Raw genomic sequence first — 26,496 nt, forward strand, 5'->3', positions numbered from 1 at the left:
TATTGGGAGATATATCTTTCATCTGCTGGTTCACTCCCCAAATGGCCCGAATGGCCAGGACTGGGTAGGATTGAAGCCAGGAGCTTCATCCCAATATCACACATGAGTAACAGAAGCCCAAACACTTAGGCCATCTTCCACTGCCTCTCCCAGGCCATTAAAGGGCGCTGGATCGGAAATGGAGCAGCCAAGACATGAATTAGCTCCCATGTAGAATGCTGGCAGCAGGGGAGGTGGCTTTACCCACCATGCCACAAAGCCAGAACCACCTGTAGACAACATCTAACAAGCTTCACGCCAAGCATGGTCATTGGACCATCACTGAGAAGTGCAGAAAGGGCCAGACTGCTTGGATTTGCTCAGACTAATAGAGTGATGGGGTATTCTGCCGTATTTCTTTTCTTCTGAGGCTTTTCTAGAATGAAAAATGGGATGTACCCCTTTAAAGGTTGTATTTGGTTTATTTTCCTACGATACTTTATTGAGGAGTGGTTTCCTGATGGAAGGTTGCACATTTTCAAGAGATAGACTTGGACAAGGCGTTTGCTCTCTATTGCTCTTACATCAGATTGACCCAAACCTGACGGCTTAAAACACACAAAGTTGATATCCCAGTTCCATACAGGTGAGAAGCCTGGCAGGTATTGTGGGAACTCAAGCAAGGTATCTGCAGAGGACCTCCTGCCAGGAGGTTCCAAGGGAGAGCAACCCCATGCCTCTTCCGAGGGCGGGCAGCACGTCCCTGTCAGCAGGAGGAGTGTGCTCCCTGATTTCTCCACAGGCTCACTGGCTGTGACCCTCTTCTCACTCCCTCTGCCACTTCTGATCTTTCTGATGACATTGGGTCTATCCCATAATCCAGTGTAGTCCCCATCTCGTGTGCTGTGACCACATCATTTCTGCATTTGACCATGTCATAGCACATAACAAGACCTCAGGGTGTGGGTATCTTTGAGGGCCACTATTCTGCCCGCCAAGAGGATGCTCCGTGGAGTTCTTGACCTCCAAGTCTTCTACGAATCATCCAAGTTCTGGGTAAATTCATCTATGGTTTATGTAGGAATTGACTTTCTTTAGTTTGTGATGAAAGAATAATGGAACAATAACAATAACATAATAATGTACAGCAAAACCCTTGTGAAATAGCAGTTATAAAGCCATCCCCCAGGCCTATAGAAGGTGGTAGAACAACTCAATTCTATATATTTTGTGGAGAACAACAGCCCATACCCTCCCAAGAAAGGACGTGAGTATTTGCTTAACTCCAAAGCCAAATCAAGAAAGCCATGCTCATGCATCCACTTTGGATGGCGATTCTCTGCTTCCTTCATTCCCACTGTGGAAATTAACTCTGTATTGTTACAGAGCCCTCACTCTGGATGCTGGATAAAAGGAACTAATGCAAGCATTGTGCATCTTTTGAAACTTCAATTATATATCTTACAACTTCCTGCTTAATATGAGGGTACCTCAAAGAATTTGTAGAAAAATGAAATTAAAGTATTAATGTCTTTGGTGTAATAACAATTTTGAAATCCATGCATCATTTTTCTCCATAATATCCATATCCGTTTTCTACAAATCAAGAATAAACCATTTTTGGGGCCAGCATTGTGGTATAGTGAGTAGAACCACTGCCTGTGGTGCCGGCACTCCATATTGATGCTGTTTCATGTTCCAACTGCCCCACTTCCAATCCAGCTCCCAGGAAGGCCTGGGAAAGCAGCAGAAGATGGCCCAAGTGTTTCAGCCCCTGCACCCACGTGGGAGACCTGAATGAAGGTCCTTGCTTCAGCCTGGTCCAGTGCTGGCTGCTGTAGCCATCTGGAGGGTACACCAAATAGTGAAAGAATTCTCTCTTGCTCTCTCCTGCTCTCTGTGCCCTCATAACTCTGACTTCCACCATCGATATTTATTAAAAATTTATTTATATAAGGTGAATAAATTGCATGTAGTTCATATATGTATATATATATATATTTAAGAGCATACTGATATTACCCATCCTACGCTCCCACCCTCTGTCCTCCATCCTTTCTTATTTTTTTTAAAAGTGACATACTTTATTTTTTAATCACAACCTTGACCCTCTACTAAATAAAGAATGCAACAAGTAATAAGTAGAAAAAGCACTGTTCCTCAAGGGTATAGACAATGGCTGTAAACAGTGCTCTTAGAATGTCAATTTTGCTTTATGTTTTTTTTTTTTTTCTATTCTGTATATTAGTTCCTGCAAATCAGGGAAAACATGATGTTTGCTTTGTGGGACTGTCTTATTTCAGTAGCATAATGATTTTCATTGGAATCCATTTTGCTGCAAAAGACAGGATTTCATTCCTTTTTACAGCTGAGTAGTAATCCATTCTATCTATCTATCTATCATCTATCTGCCTACTTCCCTACCTTCCACATTTTCTTTATCCGTTCATTGGTTGATGGGCATCTGGGTTGATTCCCTAACTTAGCCATTGTTAATTAGGCTGCAATAAACAGGTGGGTACAGATAATTCTTTCATATGCTGCTTTCATTTCATTTGGATACATTCCTAGGTTGGGATGGCTGGGTCATATGGTAAATTTATTTTCTGAGGAACTTCCATACTGTCTTACATAGTGGTTGTAGTAGTTTACAGTCTTTTTTTTTTTTAAATCTATTTATAAATTTGAGTCAGAGTTACACAGAGAGGAAAGGCAGAGAGAGAGAGAGAGAGAGAGAGAGAGTTCTTCCATCCGATGGTTCACTCCCCAGATGGCTGCAACTGCCAGAGCTGTACCTATCCGAAGCCAGGAGCTTCTTCCTGGTCTCCCACGTGGGTGCAGGGGCCCAAGGACTTGGGCCATCTTCCACTGCTTTCCCAGGTCATAGCAGAGAGTTGGATGGGAAGTGGAGCAGCCAGGACAAGAACTGGCACCCATATGGGATGCCGGCACTTCAGGCCGGGGCGTTAACCTGCAGCGCCACAGTGCCGGCCCTGAGTTTACAGTCTTACCAACAGTAGATTACAACACCATTTCCCCTAATCCTTGCCAGCATTTATTGTTTTTACTATTTTTGGATGGTAGTCATTCTAATAGAGCGAAGGTGAAACTTCATTTTGGTTTTTATTTGGATTTCCCTGATGGCTAGTGATCCTGAGCATTTTTGCACATGTCTATTGACTAAGATATTTTAGAAAAAAAAGAAGCAAACTTTTCTTGCACCAGAATTCTTTTTATACTAAAATACACATTTTAATTTTATGTGTTCATGAACTTTTGGAAGCATCTTCATATTTTCCCAGATTACCTCCTATATACTAATGCTATATACTACTGCCCATAGGTAAAATCTAGGCCTAAGTTATGAATTATTCTTACAGGGTTAGTTGGTTGAACTAGAACCAAAATTTTTGTGACACACAAAATTGATATGGAATTCAAATTTCATTGTTCCCTAGTGAAGTTAGTGGAGCACCATGACCCTTACACTGATGTGCTTTGAGCTATATCACAAGGCTGAACACTTAGCACAAATACCGGACGACCCATGGAGCGCAGAACATCTGCTGACACACACCAAACTCACTTCCTGGCCACAGGTTTTCAGAAAACTAAGAAGGATGGAGAGTTGAGTGTTGGTGGGAAGTGAAGAGGGCATCTGTCTAGAAGCAGGATTAGCATTAGCATGAGACTGAAATGCGGGTGCACCTAAGTCAGAACCATTCCAAAATATTCTGGGAAAGCAACAAAATACACACAGCTTTCTGTTACAGAAAGTCTAGTGTGAGGAGACAGGCGGCTGGAGGGACTGGATTGCTGAGTCCAGGGTGTTCCTTTCCTCTGGGCTTCCTCAGCATTAGGCTAAGTGCTTAGTGACCTGCAGAGTCGGCGCCACAATCTTATCAGCAGAGAAAAGGGCTGAAGAAGGGGGCCTGGAGGCCAGCTGTGCCCAGCTGTTGCCAGTCCGTGCTACATAAACCCATGTAAACCAGCAGGTCGGAGCAGTGTATTTCTTTCTGCAGAGATTATTTCAAACAGTGACACAAACGCTGTTGCAATTGGATGCAGTCAAGGTTTGGCTCTTAGCTTTAAATGGATACTGCACGTTTTAAATCCATGCAGTTGAAACCCTGACATCAGAACACCTGATGCACACGTCATTAGATGTTGCTTTTCTGCCAGATATAAGAGGAAGTAGGGAGGTGCATACACAACCAACCCCTGCCTAGCAAACCCCAGGCGTGGGAATACAGCTCCCAGCCTGCCTGTGCCAACGTGGAGCTCCCAGACAGGGCAGAGAGCCCCATACCCCTCAGACTTCCGCCAAGGGTGTTAGCGAGTCGCTAACTCATCCTCCACACGTGAAGCTGATGTTGGTGTTGAGCATAGACTTGGCAGTGGGGATGCAGAAGTGTGGAACACAGAATTGCGTGTACTAATCTGGAAAATGTGATCAGATGCAACTGCGTGTCCAACTACAACATCTCTTTCAACTGCTCATACAGTGCACTTGGCTGTCCATGTCCTCAGCTTCCATGCTCACAGGTTCAAACAACTGGAACAAAGATATCTGAAAAGCATGAGGACTGGAGGCACATACAGAGATAATTTTCTCCCACCACAATACCACGTCACAACTCTACCTAGCATTTACATTGCAGTAAGTATCATAAGTAATCTAAAGACAGTTTAGTGACTGAACAATGATTCAATGCAGCTACTATGCCATCTTACAAAAGAGACTTGAACATCCATAGAGTGTAGTATCTACAGAGGTCCCAGAACAACCGCATTTCCAGTTCACAGGCTGAGCAACTGAGCTGCATGAAACATGACCCAAGTACAGTGCCTTAAACTATCTAAGGTGGAGCCAGCATTCAGTGATGTGTCTGTAGTATCCCCACCCAATGGTACTCGGGTACCAGCCAAACCAGGACAGCTCCTCATGCCTCTGACTAGCAGGAGCTTTGTGATCCAAGAAGCGTTTACTCCTATCAGGAACACAGCACATCCAGTAGCAGGAAGTAAAATGCACAAGTGTTTCTAACAACAAACCATACGTTACAGAGTGGTCTGGATACTCTGAGCAGCTCCACGGAGATGGAGCTCACTTTATTTTCAGCAGATTAGTGCGCTGCTTTAGTGAGATGTAATTCCATTTCATGTCAAGCCCCTTTGTTCTTTTCATCCATCTTATAAATGTTCCTCTTCTTTCCCTTGGTAAGAAAAGCCCTGGTTGTGAGTCCTGGAGATGAGATTCTGGAAACACGCCTGCTAACCCCAGCTTCATGAGTGGTTTGAGTGTATTTGAGACCAATGAGATAGACTGCTAAGTGCCAAATACAGAAAGGCAGAATTTTGCCGTTTGCCTCTTTCTTTTCCTTTCTATGATTTGCTGGGATTGAGCTCCTAATGAAACGACATACAAGATCAACAGAATAACTTAGGGCATGTCTCTTATTCCTATAGAATCAAAATGTCGAATATGTTAAAAGGCTTCACTCCATCAGGGATAAATACAGCGCTTACATTTGGTGGAGATAATACTTCGTGAACCATTTTGTTGTGAGCTCCAAACGGGAAGCTCGCTCATCAGTAACCGAGTTCACAGTTGGGGGGTGGGGGTCAGAGGACTTCTGCTCTGTTGGTTTACAAGGGAGTTTATTTTCCTCTTTCACAGGCTCACTGGCATGAACCTTCCTTCTCCTGTTATCAGTAGCAAGAACTGGCTACGGCTGCATTTCACGTCTGACAGCAATCATCGACGCAAAGGGTTCAATGCTCAGTTTCAAGGTAAGGATGCTCCTTCTTACAAGGAAACATAATAACCACAGAAAATATTCTGGTCCTTGCTAACTCTGGTACTTAAGCATCTTGCTAAAAAAGGAAGAAATGATCTTGGCAATGTCTCCTATTCCTTTTATGAGCAATTAACTTAGGAAATTGCACAGGCACAACTGGCAACTTACCAGCAAGCCTGATTACTGTGGCCATGTGTGAGCAAATTCTTCTTTTACTGGAACCTTTGCTAAGTTTTAATAAATATATATTAGCATTAATGGTAATTACTGTACACCCAACCACTAAATATCCACAGGTATTCAGTTATTGTCTTTATTAATACACAAGAAGAATTGTGTAACACGGATTATGTGAAAATATACAAATGCATCATAATACCACTTTTAGCCCTAAATCATCTTTACATCACATAGACCAAGCTGCCTGATTTAATAATTTATACACAATGCACTTGAAAAGAAATGTACTATATATTTTTTGTAGCTGACAAAATGGAGCATCTGTAGCCATCAGTATGTAGCTGAATTCTGAGACTTTCTCTTAGTATCTAATTTCCAATGTTTGTTATTGGGTACTATTTTATCATTTCCTGTTTTTCTGCTAATCAACAATTCTTCCTAATATAGCAAAAAGAATTCAATTTAAAAAGCAATCTACAGAAAACCATTTTACTTGCATTTCCAAATAAAAATAATATTACTCTCTTGGAAGAAAATCTACCTCCTCAAGCAAACTTTTCAAGCATCCTGTTAAGTCACGACCTTGAGAGTGTGGTTTCAATGATCTCTGGCCACATGCCAGTCAGCACTGGTGCTGGGGTCCCAAGCACGAGAGGGATAGCAATGTCTACACTCCAGAAACTAGTAGGTGTGAAAGGCAGGTCTCGATTGTAAATACTCTCAGGTCAGGCAGAATGCAGTTGGAAATCATCGTCATTCCTCATGGAGATTTTGGTAATTTTTCAACAGGTTGGTCTGCAGGTATCTTATCTCTCACCTTTTAAAATGCATTGCACCTTCAGTGTCATTTGGGCAGCTAGTAGAAAACTGCCAGTGCTTCTCCCACAGGATGTAAGACAGGGCAGGGCACACTGAGGAGCATGGATTCATTGGCTGTCCAGTGGCTAGCAGTGTGCAGCCATGCAGAATTGCCTGGCCCAAAACTCAGGGACAGATGTATGTCCCCAGAGCATGTGTGATTCCTTAGCAGAAGCATGCTCCTCTCACTCTACTGGTGTTGCCCAAAGTCCTTACCCTGCCCCCCACAAGTGGCAAATACCAGCACACCATCCGGAACTCACAAAGGAGCCAAGGGAACCATTGTATTCTCACTTAGTGGGGCCCCACCCAGGGCCAATCTGTCACCAACCTGCTTCAGGCTGCCTTCCCTTTGAAGGCCATGGCCTCTAATTCCAGTTGTGACCAAGTAAATGTGAGAAGGACACATTGCAGGTAAGAGGTGGAGTCTCACAGGGGCAGGGTATGTGGGACCTGCAGTACGGAGAAAGTTCTGAGGTATCTCTGCCTTAATCCAGGCCTATAGATTTGTCATCCTGCTTTAAAAATAGCTGTACATCAATATACAGAATGCCAACAAACTGGTCCGTTGTAGTTAGACATTTAGATTTGTCTTGGATTCATTAATTGATGAATGTGGGACTGACTAAAGGAAAATTTGTAAGCATCATCTCTGAAACCTAATCAATGAATTTTCCATTTAATCTGTGACTGGGGAAAAGGTTATAAATGGAATATCAAATTAAAAATGCTCCAACTGCTGGATACAGAAACATACTGTTCAGGAGAAAATTGCAGTAGCTATACCAACCATGGATTTTCAAAATAAATATGCATTTCATATAAATAAATATCTACATAAGATTAAAATATTATGTCTAATTAAAATATACAAGAAACATATGGTTCATTAGATAATTGCAATAGCTGTGCCAACCATTGATTTTCAAAATAAATATGCATTTTATATAAATGAATATATAAAATTAAAGTATTATGTATAATTAAAATATATAAGACAGTCAAATCTCATAATTGAAATATTTATAAAGTATATATGCTTTTATAAACATGCATCTGTGTGTGTATAGAGAGAGAGAGATGGGGGGACAGGTGAATAGAAAACTTTATGCTTAAATCCAAAGATATGAAATATAAGGAGGCCAAGACTGTCTTGGGGTTGACCCTGCAGGTGAGGCCCTAGACGACAGGGAGTGAGGAAGTCACCCTTCTTTGCACTAGCATGTGGGCCTCATTTACCACGGGCATTTGTTGCTAAGACCACAACCAGACGGGCCTTGCCAGTCTGGCTTTGGGATTGGATGTCACCCCTTGATGGATGAGCTTGTCCTCCTGGATGATGATGAGAAACACTGCAGGGCACATGGAGAAGCCCATGAAGCCAGTGACGGAGGCCTTGGTTTTGTTCTCAGTCCGCAGAAGGCAGAGCTGCAACCAGTGAGTGAGAGCCTCAGGGCGGCCGCTGTTACTGACTCTAGAACAGTGCGTGGGTCCCGGAGCACAGGAGACGGAGCGCAGCGGGGATGCTGTGGAACTCTGTCCCCAGCAGCCATGCAGAAGTCCATCCTGCTGCCAGTGCTGCCCTGGCTTTGCAAGCAGGCAGCTCGAGAGCATCATTCATTCTGGGGGAAGACAGGCGAGCTGCTGTTACGTGGAGAGAGCACGGTGCTCACGTGCAGCCCCCCCCCCCCCCCCAGTCCTGGGTGGAGCACAGGAAGCCCAGTTTGCACTGTGCTTTTATTGCAAAGAAAGTAAGGACTGTGCAGAGAGAAAGCACACTCAGTAACGTGTGAGAAAAGCAGAAGAGGACAGCACCGAGAGCAGGGAGGCTTGCATCGTGTCTACCGACTGCTCTTTTCCTGTCCTTGCAAACATCCTGCCCGAGAAGAGTGTCGGCAGAAAGGGCAACATTAAAAACTGCATTTCTGTGCTTACTGACTTTCCAACATCATTGCATTCACATTTCTCTCTTAGTGTCACTCTTGAGAACGTAAGAACCCCACTAGTGTCCCCCGGTGTTGCCGTGATGTCACATTGTTTGGGACTTCTGTGCAAACCCTCTGTGGGTCCTCGGCAGGGAGGCAGCCTCTGCTGGTACTGATTAGCCCGTCGTTTTACGGTCCAGGAGTCCAGTGTCTACGCAGAACTTTGTGCCTTCTGGAAACTCATAATGCATTCTTCATACCATGGTGTTTTGTTGGTCAAATAAATGGCCACCACCATAAAATATTCTTTTTCCTTTCCTTATGTTTTTCACTTTCATCTCCTGATTCTTTGTTCTCTGACAGCTAACAGTGTCTTCCTGGGCTTTCACCCCCCACTCATGTCACCGAGTCATGTCAGAAGCAGTGGCAAGGTTGATTGACAAGTAAAAGTGCTCTGGAGTTGCCACTCCTCAAAGACTTGCACTTTGAAAATAGCACAGCCCTGGGAGAAAGCAAGTGGGGAATGCAGTACAAACCACTTGATGTATTCGCAGTATCTTTTGCATGGTTTGGGCTCTCATTGAATGATAGATTTATGTGAGACACATTATTTCTTTAAATCAGCTGAAAATTGAGCCCATTCTTTATTTGTTGCCTCCACCATTAATTATGGTTAGAGAAGTGCCTTGTTAGCATGATCCATCATCTAGACATATTCGATGTCTACAAGATGAATTTCTAAAAATACATTAATCTTAAGGCATAAGGGCCTCTTCTCTATTATATGTGCATGTGAGTGTTGGGCTGCAGTTTTACATATGTTTAGCTGGCTATTTATAAAAGAAAAATTTTCACAAAATGAAATTCCTGTTGATTTCGTAACTGATAAATCATTTTGAATGAAAGTGTTTGTGGTACAGTTCTAATTTATATAGGCAACACCCATTCCCATAAACCCCAGCATTAAAGCTTATGTTGACACAAGTCATTACACTTGCCTTTTAGGTTAAAGTTTCATGGAAGTGCCAATTTTCTATTTTTATGTCAGATGAAGACCTGTGTGTTACTAAATTTATATTTTGGGCAATGGAAAACCTCCTGTCCCCAGATCGGTGCTGATTTGGATGGATGTAGGTGTTCTCCACTCTGCAATGCTCATATGTTCTGCGACATGTGACGCAGGGGCCCAAGCTCTACCTGAGAGGCGACGGGCCCAGGACGTAGTGACATTGAGATCAGCCTGGGACGGTGGAAACACTGCAGAGTAGTAAAGACTGGTATCTGGAGCCTAGTAGATGCACAGCCATTGTTGTCCAGGAATCTGAGGACACCAAGTGTCCCCGCTCCTCCAGTCCTGTGACCTTGTTCTGTAGAAGCAGCAGCACCTGCTGGGCACTCCGATTGTTCCTCTGGAAGGAGAGATCACCTCTTCTCCTTGACCCAGAGAATTAAAAGGAGGTATGAGCACTATGTGAAATTACCAAAACTTCATAAGAAAATTAGGTTTATGAAATACAAATCCTGGGGCTGGCGCTGTGGCATAGTAGGTAGAGCTGCTGCCTACAGTGCTGGCTTCTGATACAGGTGCCGGTTTGAGTCCTGGCTGCTCCACTTCCAATCCAGCTCCCTACTAGTGTGCTTGGGAAATCAGTAGAAAATGTCCAACTCCTGGCTTCGGATCAGCCCAGCCGTGGCCATTGTGGCCATTTGGGGAGAGAACTAGCAGATGGAAGACCTTTCTCTTTCTCTTTCTCTTTCTCTTTCTCTTTCTCTTTCTCTTTCTCTTTCTCTTTCTCTTTCTCTTTCCCTTTCCCTTTCCCTTTCCCTTTCCCTTTCCCTCTTTCTTTCTCTTTCTCCCTCTCCCTCTCCCTCTCCCTCTCCCTCCCTCCCTCCCTCTCTCCCTTCCTCCCTCCCTCTCTCCCTTCCTCCCTCCCTCCCTCTCTCCCTCCCTTCCTCCCTTCTTCCCTCCCTCCCTCCCTCTCTCCGCCTCTCTGTAACTCTGCCTTTCAAGCAAATAAAGAAATCTTTTAAAAAATAGAAATCCATACATCAGAAATGCAATACAACTTTTCTGAAATATTTACTTTAACATCTCTCGAACAAGAATACTTCTATACTCTGCAAAAGCTGCCCAGCTGTGTGTTCCAAGTGTTTGCGTCTTGGCCTCGGATTTTCATTAAGGGCTTCCTATTAGCCAACACCGTTTCTGCCATGTGTATCTTGTACTATAAAAATCAGTAATAATGTCCATCTCCCTGCATCAGTCTGGATGTGTAATAACATAAAAGTAAGCGTAGTGAGTGCTCTGGCACCAGCTCATGCCCTGGGGTGTGAGAGTTCTCACCCATGCTTGGAAGCCTTGCTTGTGCCTGGTGCCTGCCTGGCCCATGGAACTACAACAACCTGGTGTTACAACTTTTAAGAGGAAGAAAGAACTCAAAATGTCTGTTCTTTCCATGGCCAGGGGAAGTGTGAGGTGCAAGCTTACTGGGACACTATGGCATCAGCACTCTCTAAACCCAGCGGTGAAACTCCAGGTATGCACCCGGGAGACATAGGAACATGAGTGCATAGAGAGTGCCCATCAGGGAAACTACCCAAGTGCCATTTAAGGAGAATTAAATAGAGAAATTAGCTGTGTTCATGCAATAGAAGACTACACATGAGAAAAAAAGCAAGAATGACCTCTGTAGGAAGCAATGTGGGTGAATCTGAGAGATGGAATCCCAAGTAAAGAAGCCAGATACAAAGACACCTCCGCTGTGTGGTTCATGTGCATGAAGTTTGAGGATCTATAAAACTATGTATTGAGCCGGTGCCGCGGCTCAATAGGCTAATCCTCCACCTTGCGGCGCCGGCACACCGTGTTCTAGTCCCGGTCTGGGCGCCGGATTCTGTCCCGGTTGCCCCTCTTCCAGGCCAGCTCTCTGCTGTGGCCCGGGAGTGCAGTGGAGGATGGCCCAAGTCCTTGGGCCCTGTACCTGCATGGGAGACCAGGAGAAGCACCTGGCTCCTGGCTTCGGATCAGTGCGATGCGCCGGCCGCGATGCGCCGGCCATCGGAGGGTGAACCAACGGCAAAAAGGAAGACCTTTCTCTCTGTCTCTCTCTCTCTGTCCACTCTGCCTGTCAAAAAAAAAAAAATAATAAAACTATGTATTGATACAATGGTCAATAGCAAAGACTGTGTACATATACATGCATATAAATATATCCACATATATGTATGTATGCGTGTGTGTGAGGGAGCAAGCACTTCAATACAAAAGGATTTTCAAAGACAACAGGACAATCTCCTTCTGAAACAATGACATTTTTAAAGCATTCTCCTTGCAAATGTTGCCAGAAGAGTAACTGGAGTCCCCCTATGAAATACCACGGCACTATGGAATGTGGAAGCCAGAAGCAGCTTCCTCTTCCCGTCAGGAAATGGAGTCAGAAAAAGTGGAGCCAACACTGCACTGCTTGTAAAAGGCCGAGCCAGGAGGGAACGGGAATCCCTGTGAGCCCCACTCGGTGTCACCGTGCATTTTTGCAGACCGGCTCTGAGGCTGACCCATCTTCAGGGAGCGCATCTTCCTTATGGGGCCGTGACTTGCTTTTGTGATGTGGAGGAGAGTGCTTCAAGGCGGCTGTCACAAGTTGTTCAGAGTGGGGTGCCCCAAGCAGAACCTGGCAGGCCACTGGGACAGCAGGTGTTGTAGTGAGGCTGGGAGGGGCACTGAAGCACCAGTCACCTTTGGTTGACACGGTGAGCACACATCTTTCCTGGGTATTCTGTCCACAGGTCTGTAGTGCACACATGCCCTTGTTTATGTTGGGAATAGATGTGGAGTGAAGATGGTAGGCAGCATGATGGTCAAGGGTGGACACGCGGTGAGTTAAAGAAATGTGCAGCTAATTCCAAAGAGGATGGTGAGGGGACAGCAGAGGCTGAGGGCTGGCTTCACTGGCAGGTTGAAGGCTGTGCTGGTACATGGCCCCATGTATGTGGCTCAGACACACTGAGCACTGAGGCAGCCGCTGTGCAGGGCAGCGACTGTCCAGGGTCATACCACCATTACAGCCTGCCCTGGCAGGTGTGAGAGAGAATGCAGGTGCAGTAGAACTTCTTGGTTCAAATCAAGCAATGAATGGGCTACTGGAGACCTGTGGCCCTGGATTATGTTCCTGTTCTAGTACATCTTGGCCTCAGTTTCCTGTTCTGAAAAATGGGAGCAAGGATGGCCTATGGACAGTGTAGGTTCACAAGGTAGAATCTGTGAAGCATCTAGCACGGTGCTCAGAATGGAACTGTGCTGCATCTCATAAACTCAACTCTACAGTCTCATCACAGGGAAATACCAACTCTTACGGAGTTGATATCCTGGAGACGGCAGCATTTGAGCTGAGAATGCCAGGCTGAAAGGCAAAGTCAGAGAAGAGCCCAGCGTGCTGAAGCGCTGAGGAGCAGTGTGAAGACAGAGGAGCAGTGAGAGATCTCGAGGCACACACACCACGCAGACCTCAGGGCATCCAGAGAGAGCAGGCCACGTGCACTGCGGTACAAGGCAGGGATTCGGGACGGGGACGTGAGCAACACTGCCTGGATTCAGGTTTGCAAGCGTTGAGAGCTGCTCTGCACACAGATTTCCACCAGTCTTTCCCCTTGATCCTGCCACGCCTGGGAATTCGCCATCAATGCTTCTGGGCTGCTTTACGTCCCCCACTCTCGTCTCGTTATTGCATTCTACCCTACAAGTTTGAGGTCCTCCCTGAGCTGAGGCCATAAACTGGTTTGGTGCATGCAGAGGCACCGCCTGAGGAATGCTATCCTGGCTCAGGACTGAAGCTCTGGTGCTCCCTTTGTTCAGGTCCTCCTGCTGCACCGCATCGTCCAGGATGGGCTGCACAGGGACTGATTCCTAGACCCACCTCTTTTCACCCTGGGTTACATTTTAGGAGCAATTATCTTGAGCAGAGTTTGAGAGTAATTTCTTAGTCATGTTGAAATGGGACTATATTTCTTCAGCAAAGTATGCCATCTTACTCATTAGAGAAGTTAAATTAACAGAGTAATCTCACCTAAAGGCAGACCAATGCAGCAGGTGGAATTGTAGGGTTCGTGCTGTACTTTTGATTTAAGTCAGTACATTTCTGCGTATTGATTTGAAAGTTGCGCGTTTGCAATATTAATGTAGCACAAATGGTTAGTGTTATAGTACATTAAACCATTTAAACCTTCCTTTCTCTGAACTTCTAGCGTGGTTGACATCGGAGAACTGGTCTTTCTGTAAATCACATCTGTTTAAAATCAATCAATATTTGGCAACTGCATTTAGGTGCTATGTTCTCAAGCTTCATGAATTAAGCCTCACATGAAGGATTCCATTTACCTGGTAACCTGTCTTCCTACAGCCAGCGTTGTGCAGTGCTGACACAGAAATCCCTCTGCCTCTCACTTTATCAGCTCGTAACCGCACTCACTGGACGCGCTCTCAGCCTCTCTTACAGGCTGACTCGTCAGCCACATCTCCTGGGTTGCGTGTACTTGTTACCTAGCTGATCTCTGCCTTCTCTGGTGTGTGCTTCGGAGCTTAAACATCACAGTGCACACATGAGGAGCTGTCAGCCCAGGGCATCAGCACCTGCACTGAGAAACTTGCTGTCCAACTCTGGCCCGCTGCCACAACTTGGTGGACAAGCTGCTGTGACTGTCGCCTACTCCAGCCAGCCACCTACATGGCACAGTAGGAAACCAGGGGTCAACACCAGGTGGAGAGCAGTGAGCTTCCAAATGCACCAGGTGCGCATCTTGTCCTCTCAATTCCCTGGGGCAGGTCATGTCATCCAAGACGAAGCAGTGGACTACACAATGCCTGCAGCTGCCTCGCTTGGCGGGAGCTCATGATGCTCCTTGTGCGAGAATATCGCCATTGCCTCCTGGAATAAATGGAACATGCTAAACGAATCCAGATGTGGGTCTATAAAGGGTTCAGAAGCACAGGGTGGCAGAACCTTGGTTGAGGCAAGATTGCATCGTGGCAAGTTTATTTCTGCACACACAGACTCTGGAACCTTTGTCCCAGATGGCTGGAGGCTCCCACCCAGTCACTCATTAGCAAGTCCTTTGCACACCCACTTTCAAGAAGTCCCTCCTCCTGAAGCTAAGGCTTACCTCATTCCAGCCAGTTTCTCCACACAGCCAGAAGCAGTGTACGTGTCTGTATATTTTCCTCTGTGGGAGACCCATTGGTAAACTTTGACCGTGACATCATGTACGGTTTCCAAACCCAACAAATGTTTAAGGAGACCAGCATTTTTTTCTACAGAGAGTTTTGCTTTCTCCACTCATATATTCAGAGCTGTGGTTCAGTTTGCACACCCATGGTGTTTTTGAAATTTTGAATTATTTGCTTCAGATGATAAATGTATAGCCACTGCCCCAAGCTTCCTGACTGTTCCATCTCAGCCACTCTGGCTCCTAGGAGGAGTTTCCCACCTTTGTCCCCAAGCAATCCCTTAGAAATTTACCCTGTGGGACAACAGCCACTGCCACAGCTGCTCAGTGTTCCCACTTCATGTATTGTTGAAGATCACTCTGACTGCATCTATGAGCCACACCTGTGATGAGCATTTGGCGACTGTGATATTAAGTTCTATTGAAATGAGAAACAGAGCACATCGGTGTGCCCTTTTTCTGGAGGAAGGAATATCAAATCTCTGGAATGCTCATGTTAGCCCACGCTTTGTCACTGACTCTTCCCAGCCCAGTTGTTGCTATCTTGGCTCCATGTTTTTGTCTTTTGAAAATTTAAAGTGCATTTCCGAGTGAAGTCATGAGATCCCGCTTCTTTAATCAGTCTGGGGTCAGCATGTGCAGTGTCTCATCCCCGCTCAGGAGTCATCAGTGCCCAGACTGTGAGCAGCTCTCAGTGCTCTTCTCCGAGCTTCCTTTTCGAAGTCCTGTAGCCACAGCTGACACTGGCGCTCCTGCTGTACCAACACCTGCTGTGACTGGGATGAAGCATCGGCTCTCCTGCCTCCACTGAACTTTTATACCCTGCTTCCATGTTGCTGCTTTTTCCTGTGCTCCTCTTTGAAGCAACCCCCCAATCTCCCAAAGCAGAATCACGCACTCATTCATCTGGGCACCAACACTAACTCTTGAGCTGTCGTTAAGCCCACACCATCCCTGAAAGGTCATTGCGTCCATGGGCAGTGAGTTCCATATGTTTTAGGAACAGAGGTGAGGTCCTGCTGCCTCCAGCCCCCAGCAGTGTGATCCTCATAGGGGCAGCATTCATTTCATGATGCAGAATGGATATTGGGACTGGCAGACGCTTGAGCAGATCACTATTGCGTGAAAGAGGTGCACGTGCTCTGCAGCCATCGAAATGGTGGTAGCATGGACCAGCGGAAAGAATTTGGCGCTCGGAGCCTGAAGCCCTTCCTGACACTGAGGAAGCCCCCTAGCTTCTCCAAGCTGTGTTGGTGCATCTGTCAAATGAAAATAACCTTGGCTATCTTGGGTGTGTAGCAGAAATGGAATGGCTGCATTTGGTGTGTGTATGTTCCTCTGTTGGTGTAGACCTTGACACCTTACTATCTCTGTCTATACCTCTGCTGACTCATTTGGTGAGACAAGAATGACAGACCCACCAAAGCCTCATAGCCCCCACCCTCTGTGGCCTGCTGTGTCTACACGTGATGCACCTGTATCCTGTGACAGTCACAGCAATAGCCCCTCCTCTGTGGCCTGCTGTGTCTACACGTGATGCACCTGTATCCTGTGACAGTCACAGCATATTTGGGATCTCGAGGGTGATTCTTCACTGAGAAGAAGTTGGGTCCCCTTCTATCAAGAGCCTCTTAAACTGCTCTCTCCCTCTGTGATCTGCAGTAAGGTTCTCAGGAGATTTGAGATCACAGGGAAAGCTCTGTATAGGAGTGGAGAGAAACCCTTTCATCTTGCAGACAGTGGAAGCTGAAAGCCAAGGCTGGGGCGTTTTAAGGAGAAAGCACTGGAGCTAAAGGAGGGACAGAAGCCACACAGAGGCTTGCTTTACTCCAAGACAGTGCCACCCACCAGCCACGGGTGCTTTAGGAACATAAAGTCATCAGTGGCAGGCATAATGTAAGTATTGCTACAGGAAAGCAATTCAAATTCACTGCCTCTACCTTTAGCAGTTTAAATTTTAACCAGTAGCATGTGTGTGTATGCATGTGTGTGTGCGCACACACACACACACGGATCAGATTCTCCATGGAAGTTTTAATAAAAGCTGTGGACTCCCCCTGAATACAGATTTCCCAGGCATCTTTGGAAACTCTGTTTTCCTGTGATCTTGGGGATTATGAATGAATTTCAAGTTAAGAACTGTGTCTAACAGCACAGTTAGGATGAGTGCTTCTAGCTAATGATCGGCTTTAGAGAAAGGAATTAAGAAGGGATTTTTAAAAATGACTTGAGAAGAGGAGGGACAGGGAGTAGATCCTCTCACAGGTGGTTCATTCTCCAAATTCCTACAACTGCCAGGGCTGAGCTAGACCAAAGCCAGGAGCCAAGAGCTCAATCCACGTCTCCTGTGCAGGTGACAAGCACCTAGTTAGCTGAGGGCCTGCAGTAGAGGAAAACTGGAGTCACAAGCCACAGCTGTGAGTCAAACCCAGGCACTCTGATGTGCAGCACTGCTGTCTTAACTGGAGTCCTAACTCTTAGGCCAGACACTCACCCCACACAGGATGTTAGGCAGACAGAGGCAGTGAGTCAGAAACCAGGCAGAGAAAGGGAGAGGGGCCAGCGTTGTTCTGTAGCGGGTAAAGCCGCCATCTGCAGTGCTGGCATCCCATATGGCACTGGTTCCAGTCCTGGCTCCTCCGCTTCCAATCCAGCTCTCTGCTATGGACTGGGAAAACAGTAGAAGATGTCCCAAGTCCTTGGGCCCCTGCACCCATGTGGGAGACCTGGAAGAAGCTCCTGGCTCCTAGCTTCAGATCCACACAGCTCTGGCTGTTGCAGCCATCTGGGGAGTGACCCAGCATGTGGAAGACTTCTCTCTCTCTTTGCCTCTGCCTTTCAAATAAATAAATAGATCTTTTAAAAAAAATTTGTTCACTTACAAAACAACATTTAAAAAAGGAAAGGGAGAATTCCAGCTGCAAGAGGCAATTTGTGAGATAAAACAAAAAATAAGGAATCATTGGAAACAGATTTGATACTGGTAGAAGATAATTATGGAAAAGTGTGCTTGGGCCCACATGTGACTAATGTGATAAAGAACCAGAACTGCTGTTTTTGTGCAACAAGAGGCCACTACCAGACCCTTGAGTAGGTTAGCACCTTGGAAAGACAAAGGGGACAAATGACCAAGGTCAGAGGGAGCTCAATGCAACTCCTTTGTGGTGTTCTTTCTAACAACTATCATTCAGAGGCTAGACCTTCCGCATAGTATTCATTACCCAGAAGTTAAGTGAAAAACTTTTTCTTAATCATCAAGGTTTATCTGTCTACAGTACTTGCATTGAATAATTCAGGTTCTAACTAGTAATCAATCCCGACGCTGAACAATGCATATCATAGATGGGCAGAAATAAACCTGCCTAGTGAAAACCATCAGGCAAACTCAACCAGAAGCACATTTATTTGCAGGATTTCGTGAATCCACTACCTTGTCTGCCATGGGGAATGTGAGGATGTGCACCAGGTCATCTGTGAGAGCATTCTCCTCCCCTCATCGTTCATTCTCAAGCATCCTACGGGAAACTGGCATGCCCCTCTCTGCTTTGTGTCCCGCTGGGCCACCCGTAGCCAATGTGCCCCATGTGCTTGTCTGCTCCACCTTCTCTCTCTTTTTTAAGATTTATTTATTTATTTGAAAGTCAGACTTACACAGAGAGAGGAGAGGCAGAGAGACAGGGAGAGAGGTCTTAGATCCGCTGGTTCACTCCCCAGTTGGCCACAACAGCCGGAGCTGGGCCAATCCAAAGTGAGGAACCAGGAGCTTCTTCCAGATCTCCCACGTGGGTGCAGGGGCCCAAGGACTTGGGCCATCTTCCACTGTTTTCCCAGGCCACAGCAGAGAGCTGGATGAGAAGTGGAGCAGCCAGGTCTTAAAATCACTGAAGCCAGCGCTTCAGGCCAGGGCATTAACCCGCTGCACCACAGCGCCAGCTCCTCCACCTTCTCAATCCCCTGTGTCATCCTCACCCCACCTGAAGAACCTGAGCAAGGCCCTGCCCTCATCTTCTCTTTGCTCCTCCCCCTGCACAGCCTGGTCCGCTGATGGTCAGATGCAACATCAGACCCATTACTTCTCTTGGTCTCTTGCTCCCCTCTGCAAGATTTCACTCACAGCACACGGGAACCTAATTTAGTTTCTCTTAGGCTCCTCCTCTACAATATGCTGTTTCCTTTGCTACATCTTCCTCATGGCCTTGTGAAATTTGCCTCCTGATTCCGTAAACTTGTCCATGCACCACAGCCTCAAACCCCAGGGTTTCGGCTTCCGCTCCGCCGTCCTGTCCTGGCCGTGTACTTCTGCGGGGTGCAGGAAGCCCTGGGCTCTGGTCTCTCGGCAGCATGCGCACAGGCACGGTCTTTGCCTCACTGTGAGGTCTCCCAGTTCTGAGAACCTACTGTATTCTTAATTTTCTTCCCTCAAGCCAGCGCCACAGTTCACTAGGCTAATCCTCTGCCTTGCGGCGCCGGCACACTGGGTTCTAGATCCGGTCGGGGCCCCGGATTCTGTCCCGGTTGCCCCTCTTCCAGGCCAGCTCTCTGCTGTGGCCCGGGAGTGCAGTGGAGGATGGCCCAAGTCCTTCGGCCCTACACCCCATGGGAGACCAGGAGAAGCACCTGGCTCCTGGCTCCTGCCATCGGATCAGCGCAGTGTGCCTGCCGCAGCGCGCCGGCCGTGGCGGCCATTGGAGGGTGAACCAACGGCAAAGGAAGACCTTTCTCTCTGTCTCTTTCTCTCACTGTCCACTCTGCCTGTCAAAAAATTTTTTTCTTCCCTGGTCACTGGGCCCTTGACCAGTAGTGCTTTCACTGTTGGGCATTACTGAAGAGTGTGCTGTCCGACCCAGTACCCGTGCTCACCCAGGATTGCTGAGCGCTTAGAAAGTGGAGAGTTCAGGCGGATAAGCAACAGGAAACATTGTCTGAATTCATTACATGTTGAAAGAATATTTTGGGTATTTTGAGTTAAGTATATTATTAAAGTCATTTCACTTTTTTTCACCTATTACCGAAAGGTTTGAGTTACATCATGGCTTGCATTTTATTTCCACTGGGCTGTGCTACTCAAAATCATGGCGGCTGCATGAGAGGTGTGGATGCTTTCCCACTGGGCCACAGGAAGGACCTGTAGGATTTTAGATCAACCCCCCTCATCCTCAAGGGACCTCCCCAGCCAGTCGCTGAAGTCTGAACATCGCAAACTGAGGGCTGAGACCTTTGGTCTAACACTTTGATTTATAGAGCAAAGTCTTTGCAAGAGGTAATAGTAGAAGATTTATTATCAGAGAGCTTTCAATCTGAGTGACTTTTCTCAGCTCATTTCTTGAAAGTAAACAGAAGGGAGAATGCATTGAATGTCCCAGTGACTAAGAGGAATGAAATCATAGCACAAAGGAGAGAGAAGAGTGACTCAATCAGGCCTGAGCTTTCCTTAATTCATGGTGTTGACTTGAACCAGCTATTGGTATCCTGGTTAAAGCCAGGGTGTGTGTTAGAGAGAGATCTGTCTGCTGTTCAGTAGTTGGGGTGAGAACCACAACCAACTTCCTCAGGCTTGCATCTTCTGTGTCTAATACAGGGACTAACAAAAGTTTTCTGAGTCAGGGCGGGCATTTGACACAGTGGCTAAGTCACTGCTTAGGACACACAGTGTCCCATATTGGAGCACCTGGGTTCAAATCCCAGCTCCTCCACCTCTGATCCAGCTTCCTGCCATCATGTACCTGGGGATACAGCAGTTGATGGTTCAAGCACTTGGATCTCATGAGAGAGACCAGTATTGAGTTTCCAGTTCCCAGCTTTGCCTATTGGAGGCCTTTGGGGAGTAACCAGTGAATGGAAAATCTCTGTCTCTCGCTTTCTATGTCTTTTCCTTAAAGAACATGAAAATAAAATTTTCAGAGTGAGATCAATGTAACCAAAAGCCACTCATAGGCCAACATCCCCTGTAAACCAGGAGGTCGTCTGTCATGGTGGGGGGGTGGGTACCAGGACTAAAGGTAACTCACAATCTGCCACTGTTTATGAAAAGGAATAATTTCAATGCAGCCAATGATTATAGCTTAGATGGTGACACAAGGGGACAGCAGATGCTGCATGGGGGTGGACATCCTTCCAACCACGACCCTGGAGGGAAGCTGAGCAGCTGTGTCCCACAGGATGGACACCCGTCCCATTCGGCTGTGTGGTGATTACTCCTGTGATTACAAGGACAAAGGTATCCATAGAGAAACTCCCTATGTCAGTGTTTGCTGGAAAACCTCATTTAGATGACAATTTTCTTAACTAAAAAAAGTTGCCGCCACCTAGCTCTGTGGTGAAATAAGTGCTTTACTGAAATAGCTGAAATAACCATTGAAGGCTCGTGGAAAAGCAGTTGCTGTAGAAGAGATTTATAATTTAAAATCTAAATTCTATGAAAGAATACCTTTGTTGCATTTTTCACTGTTTAAGAGAACTATGTTGTGGTTCTATTTTTTACAAATTCCTTGTATTTCATTGATTCAGAGGAAACCAAAGAGCTCAAGAAAATTGTTAAGTACAGATATATGAAGGCCGAAAAGCATTCTGAACATATTTTTTCCTCTGGTTTCTCTGATTTGTATAGAAAATGCTATTATTGCTTAATGGCTGACCTCAGCGCTGGTTACTTCTGAGCTTTCTTAACGACTCCTAATATAAAATGTGTTCTTTTTACTAACAAAATCCATCATTTTAAAAATTCTGTCCATTGACCTCATCCAGGTATAACATCTGTTGCTAATGTGTGGATAAAAGTGAGCCAGTGGCTTGATACATGGCAATGCTCCCCACTCCATCCTCAGCCCTTTCAAAACTCTCCTATGATTTGAAGTATTCTTTGCCCAAGACATCCTGGACAAAATCATTTCTTGTGAAACAAAGTTACTACTCAGAGATGATTCTTTAGGAGTTACTCTATAGATTCATGAGATAATGTTTTTGGCATGTTTTACCTGATTATTTTAGGCAGGAAACCTAAAGTGTTTCATATTCATATTGTTTTGTTAGCGATAACTGTTCAAGTATAAGTAGATGAACTGCTTTGTGATTCTAGTTGACAACTTCACTGAGTTATTGAAAATTACATAAAAGGGGCTGGTGTTGTGGCTCAGCAGATTAAACCACTGTTGGTGATGCCCACCTCCCCTACCACAGAGGCCATTTCAGTCCTGGCTGCTCTTCATCTGATCCAGCTTCCTGCTAATGTGCCTGGAAAGCAGGAAAGATGACCCAAGTATTTGGGCCCTTGCCACTCATGTAGGAGACCAAGATGGAATTCCTGGCTCCTACTCCTGCCTGGAACAGCCTAGACTGTTGTGTTCATGTAGGGAATGAACTCTGAATGCAATACAGTTCTCACTCTCCCTTCCTCTCTGTGTCACTCTGCCTTTCAAATAAATAAATCATTTTTAAAAACAAAAATTACATCAAAACACAACTTAGTGGATGTTCATTAAATCTCAGGGTTTTTTTCCCAACTTCTTTTTGAAAAATTTTATTTACCTGAAAGAGTTAGAGAGATTGATCTTCTATCTGCTGGTTCACTCCCCAAATGGCTGCAACAGCCAGAGCTGGGCCAGGAAGAAGCGAGGAGCCTGAAACTCCACTCAGGTCTCTGACATGAGACCTGGGCTATCTTCTGCTGCTTTCTTTGGTGAATTAGCAAGGAGCTGGATTGGAAGTGGAGAACCCAGGACTTGAACCAGTGCTCACATGCAATGCCAGCAATGTAGGCAACCACTTAACCTGCTGTACAACACTGACCTCTATTTCTAACTTCTAACAGGGCAATTTTCAAGTGTCATTAGCTGTTTGAAGCAACCGGTAAACCACACTGTGATTCTCAGTAGCACACACAAAGCTTCCTTTCACGTCTGTCTTGTATACATTGCATGTGTGTGCATGCATCCCTTGGACAGATACATTGATGCTTGCATTTCTGATTGTCGCAATCAAAGCTCAGACTTAAATAATGGACTAGCTACAAGTGTTGGCTTCAAGTAATTTGAAAAAAAAATTATGATGATCATCATGCATATTTCATGAAAAATAATTATCCACATCTACAGTTGTTGACATCCATCATCCAGCAAATGTGTACACTGAAGAAGTGTTGAGCTAGGCAAGTATACACAAACACAGCTAAGGCCATTCTCTTCTTGCCAATGTGGTGTCCAGTTTTCCTATTAGGGATCTCACTTTTTCCTCTTTTTTTAATGGCATAAAACTCAGAAGTTCATCTAATTTATTTCTCTACTTATTGAACTTGGAGAACAAAAGGCATGCTTCTTTATACAAATATACTAAATGTACTTAATGTGTAAAGGGGAATGTAATAGTCTAAACAATGCTAATGAAAAGAGACTGTACTAATCATTGACTTTAACGCTTGAAACTTTAAAATGCCAGAAAAGGTGACACGGTTCATTTCTACTTCATTAGTTTGTCACTGCATTCTTCTGCAATCTCCTGCAGATAATTCAGTTGTTTCTTATAGAAAATTTCCTTGACAACCATCTACCTTTAGTGTTAAAACGCAAATTCCCCTGTGCAAAGGTTAACAAGACACTGACAAGCTTCCACGGCTTGGGTTTTGGTGGTTTCCAAATGCTACCATTGTGGCAAGTCTTGTTTTTCTACTCTGATTTCAGATGATCTCATGCAAATATAGGAGCTCAAGTGCACGCTGGCAGGCAGTCTTTAATTAAATATCACTCCCTAATTGTGGAAATCCGAGTCCTGGAGAGAAGAAATTGTAATTGATTTTCTTGGACAGTGTAGCGAGGTGGTTGGGCCTTCCAAAGTAGCGTGCAAGAAGCTTGGTGACCACGAGGGTGCTGTCTGCTGTCAGTGTTTAAATTTGCCCCATATAGGAGCCCAATGAGAAGAGACTACAAACAGTTAAGCTAGGTCTCGGTCGGCAGAAGGAGTCTGGCCACAGACCAAGCAAATGAGTGACATTTATGAGTGCATTTTCACTTGCCTGTTCAATTCAAAAGCATTTCAACTTTGTTGTTACTAAAAGGATTCTGGAAATTTTGCATCTTGTTCTCATTGAGGGATGAGATTCAGAAAGGAAGGTCACATTGGGAAAACAGGGTGTGTGGCCTGCTCTCAGTGCCTGAAAGACGTCCGCCTACCGTAGCAAGATGAACTTACAGGTCATTACTACTAATTGTCTTGGCTTATCTCCAAAGAGCAGGAAATCAATGACTGCTTCTTCAAACAGCCCTTGTCTGTGATGAGGGTGGGAAATGCAATTTGTATTGTAGCAGTAGTCCCTGTTCTCATTTGATTTCAGATCAAAATGTGGTACAATGCTGTGGTGATTACATAAATATTTTAGATAAATTAACACTGTTAAATCCACTCAAAGAGTTTACAGTGGCTCCATCAGCATCCGGGATCCGTGGTGTCTGTGCACCAGGCCCTGGAGGGAGTGTTCCAGGTAGATGCCTCACGTGAGGCGCTTCACAGAACACCCAGTGGGTCTACAGGGCACCCTGCCTGTCACTAGACAGAGCCTGTTTGTGTGGTGGTGCCTCACAGTTGAGCAACTGAGGCAGAATGAGGGCAAAGGTGCTGGCCTCATCCAACACACTCTTCCAGAGAGTTTTAGAGGCCGGTACCCAGGGCTTCAAGGCCTTGGGGCAAAAGGAGGACTCACTCTGCTGTGCTGGCTGGTGGCTCCTAAAGACCAAGGGGGCAGGAGCTTCGAAGATGGCAGAATAGTGATGGGACAGTCTGATTTATGCAGGGTGAAATTAATATTTAAAAAAGAGAGAGGATGCATGCTCAGGATAAAACTGCGGGAGAGCCATGGGAGAGACCCTACCAGAGCAGTGGAGGTTGTCTGGACCTGTGCCATGAAGGAGGACATCCTCCCTGCAACAGCCAGGGTCACCTCCACCCAGCAATTCAGAGGAAGCCAAGGAGGAGGGCCTCCACTGCCTGGCAATGGGAGGGGAGCAGGAGCCGCCCCTATAGAGGGGAAGGGCTGCCTTGGGTCTCTCCTACAAGCCCAGCATAATTGCAAAGCAAGCGGGCTGAAGCAGGCAGATACTTTGTGACTTTGGGAACCACAAATCTAACCAGAGAGAAAAGCCTGCATTCCCTGCTGAAACCAAATCTGGTTGGGAGGACCACACATCACACATAGACACTGGCTCTGGGAACACCTTAGTTTCCTTATACACGGGACTGGGTATTAGGGCAGAGAGGCCCCACAGGCACTCCATGACCCAGAGAGCTGGGAGCTGAGCTTGGGAAAACAGTGACTCCATAAGAGGAGGCAGAGCGTGGCTAGATCCTGGCAACCACAGAGCACTGCTGCACACTCTTTGAGCTCCCTGGTTGTCTATAGCAGTTCACAGCAGAGGGAACCAGGCTCGCAGGAAAGAGTCCACAGATCAAATGTGCAGTTCGTAAAGCAGTGCGTATGAGTGCTGAGCACACTGGGGACTAACACCTGGGCATCCTCAGCTGGGGAGAGAAGGATTGGTTGCACCAACAGAGATGATCATTCATTTCTGTCCAGTCAACCAGAGGAGAGCTGGCATGCCCAACTGGGGTCTTACCCTGGATACTTGCCCAACCCTGGAGTACTGAACAGAGCACCCTGGCTGCACCCAGCACACACCTCTCAGTATTTACTGAAAGTGTATATGTCCCACTAAGCCACAGAGATATAGACCAAATAAAAACTATCAGACAAAATAAGCAGATGCCAAAAAATAAAGATGAAAATTCAAAAAGCAAGAACAAGGAAGATACTATGAACCCCTAAAGGAACACTCAACATTTCAACATTAGAATGTGAACATGAAGATGTTGGGGAAATGCCAGAAATGGAATAAAAAACTAATCATCTGATTACTTGGAAGCAAATTCATGAGCTAAAGAAAATTGTGTATGATATGAATGGAAATTTTTCCCATGAAATTTAGATCTTAAAGAGAAATCTAAATGAAATACTAGAAATGAAGAATTCAAAAAAATAAAATAAAAATATAGAGGAAAGTGTTAACAACAGAGTTGGTGAGACAGAAGAAAAAATGTCTGAGTTAGAAGACATATCTGGAAATTTTATAGTCAGACCAAAAGCAAGAAGAAGAAAAAATTAGAAAACGAAAAAATGTAAATAGTATCTATAGGATACTATCAAATGACCCAATATTCAGGTCTTAGGAGATCCTAAAGGCAAGGAAAGAGAGAAAGGATTAGAAGGCATTTTAAGTGAAATAATAACAGAAAACTTCCCTAATTTGGTTTAGAAAGAGACAGACATCCAAGTCTAGGAAGCACATAGAACTTCCAATAGACATGAACAGAAAAGATCCTCACCACAACACATTGTAATCAAACTCACCACAGAAAACATAAAGAAAAGATTGTAAAAAGTGCACAAGAGAAACACCAGATTTTTTTTTTTTTCAGAAGATCTCCAATTAGACTCATAGCTGACTTCTCATCAGAAACCCTACAGGCTAGGAGGGAATGGCGAGATATATTCC

At 45.4% G+C, this 26,496-nt stretch overlaps 1 protein-coding gene across 2 annotated transcripts in view; it reads left to right on the top strand.

The window, feature by feature from the left end:
- The window catches only part of CSMD1 (CUB and Sushi multiple domains 1), a 2,053,194-nt gene that overhangs the window by 1,263,872 nt on the left and 762,826 nt on the right, over positions 1 to 26,496 (top strand). For both annotated transcript variants that reach the window (XM_070047233.1, XM_070047234.1), the window contains exon 6: positions 5,660 to 5,772. In XM_070047233.1, coding sequence (XP_069903334.1) covers positions 5,660 to 5,772 — 113 coding nt within the window. The remainder of the gene's footprint in view (positions 1 to 5,659; positions 5,773 to 26,496) is intronic.

This window comes from Oryctolagus cuniculus, chromosome 8 (assembly GCF_964237555.1).
Source record: "Oryctolagus cuniculus chromosome 8, mOryCun1.1, whole genome shotgun sequence".
Taxonomy (NCBI): domain Eukaryota; kingdom Metazoa; phylum Chordata; class Mammalia; order Lagomorpha; family Leporidae; genus Oryctolagus; species Oryctolagus cuniculus.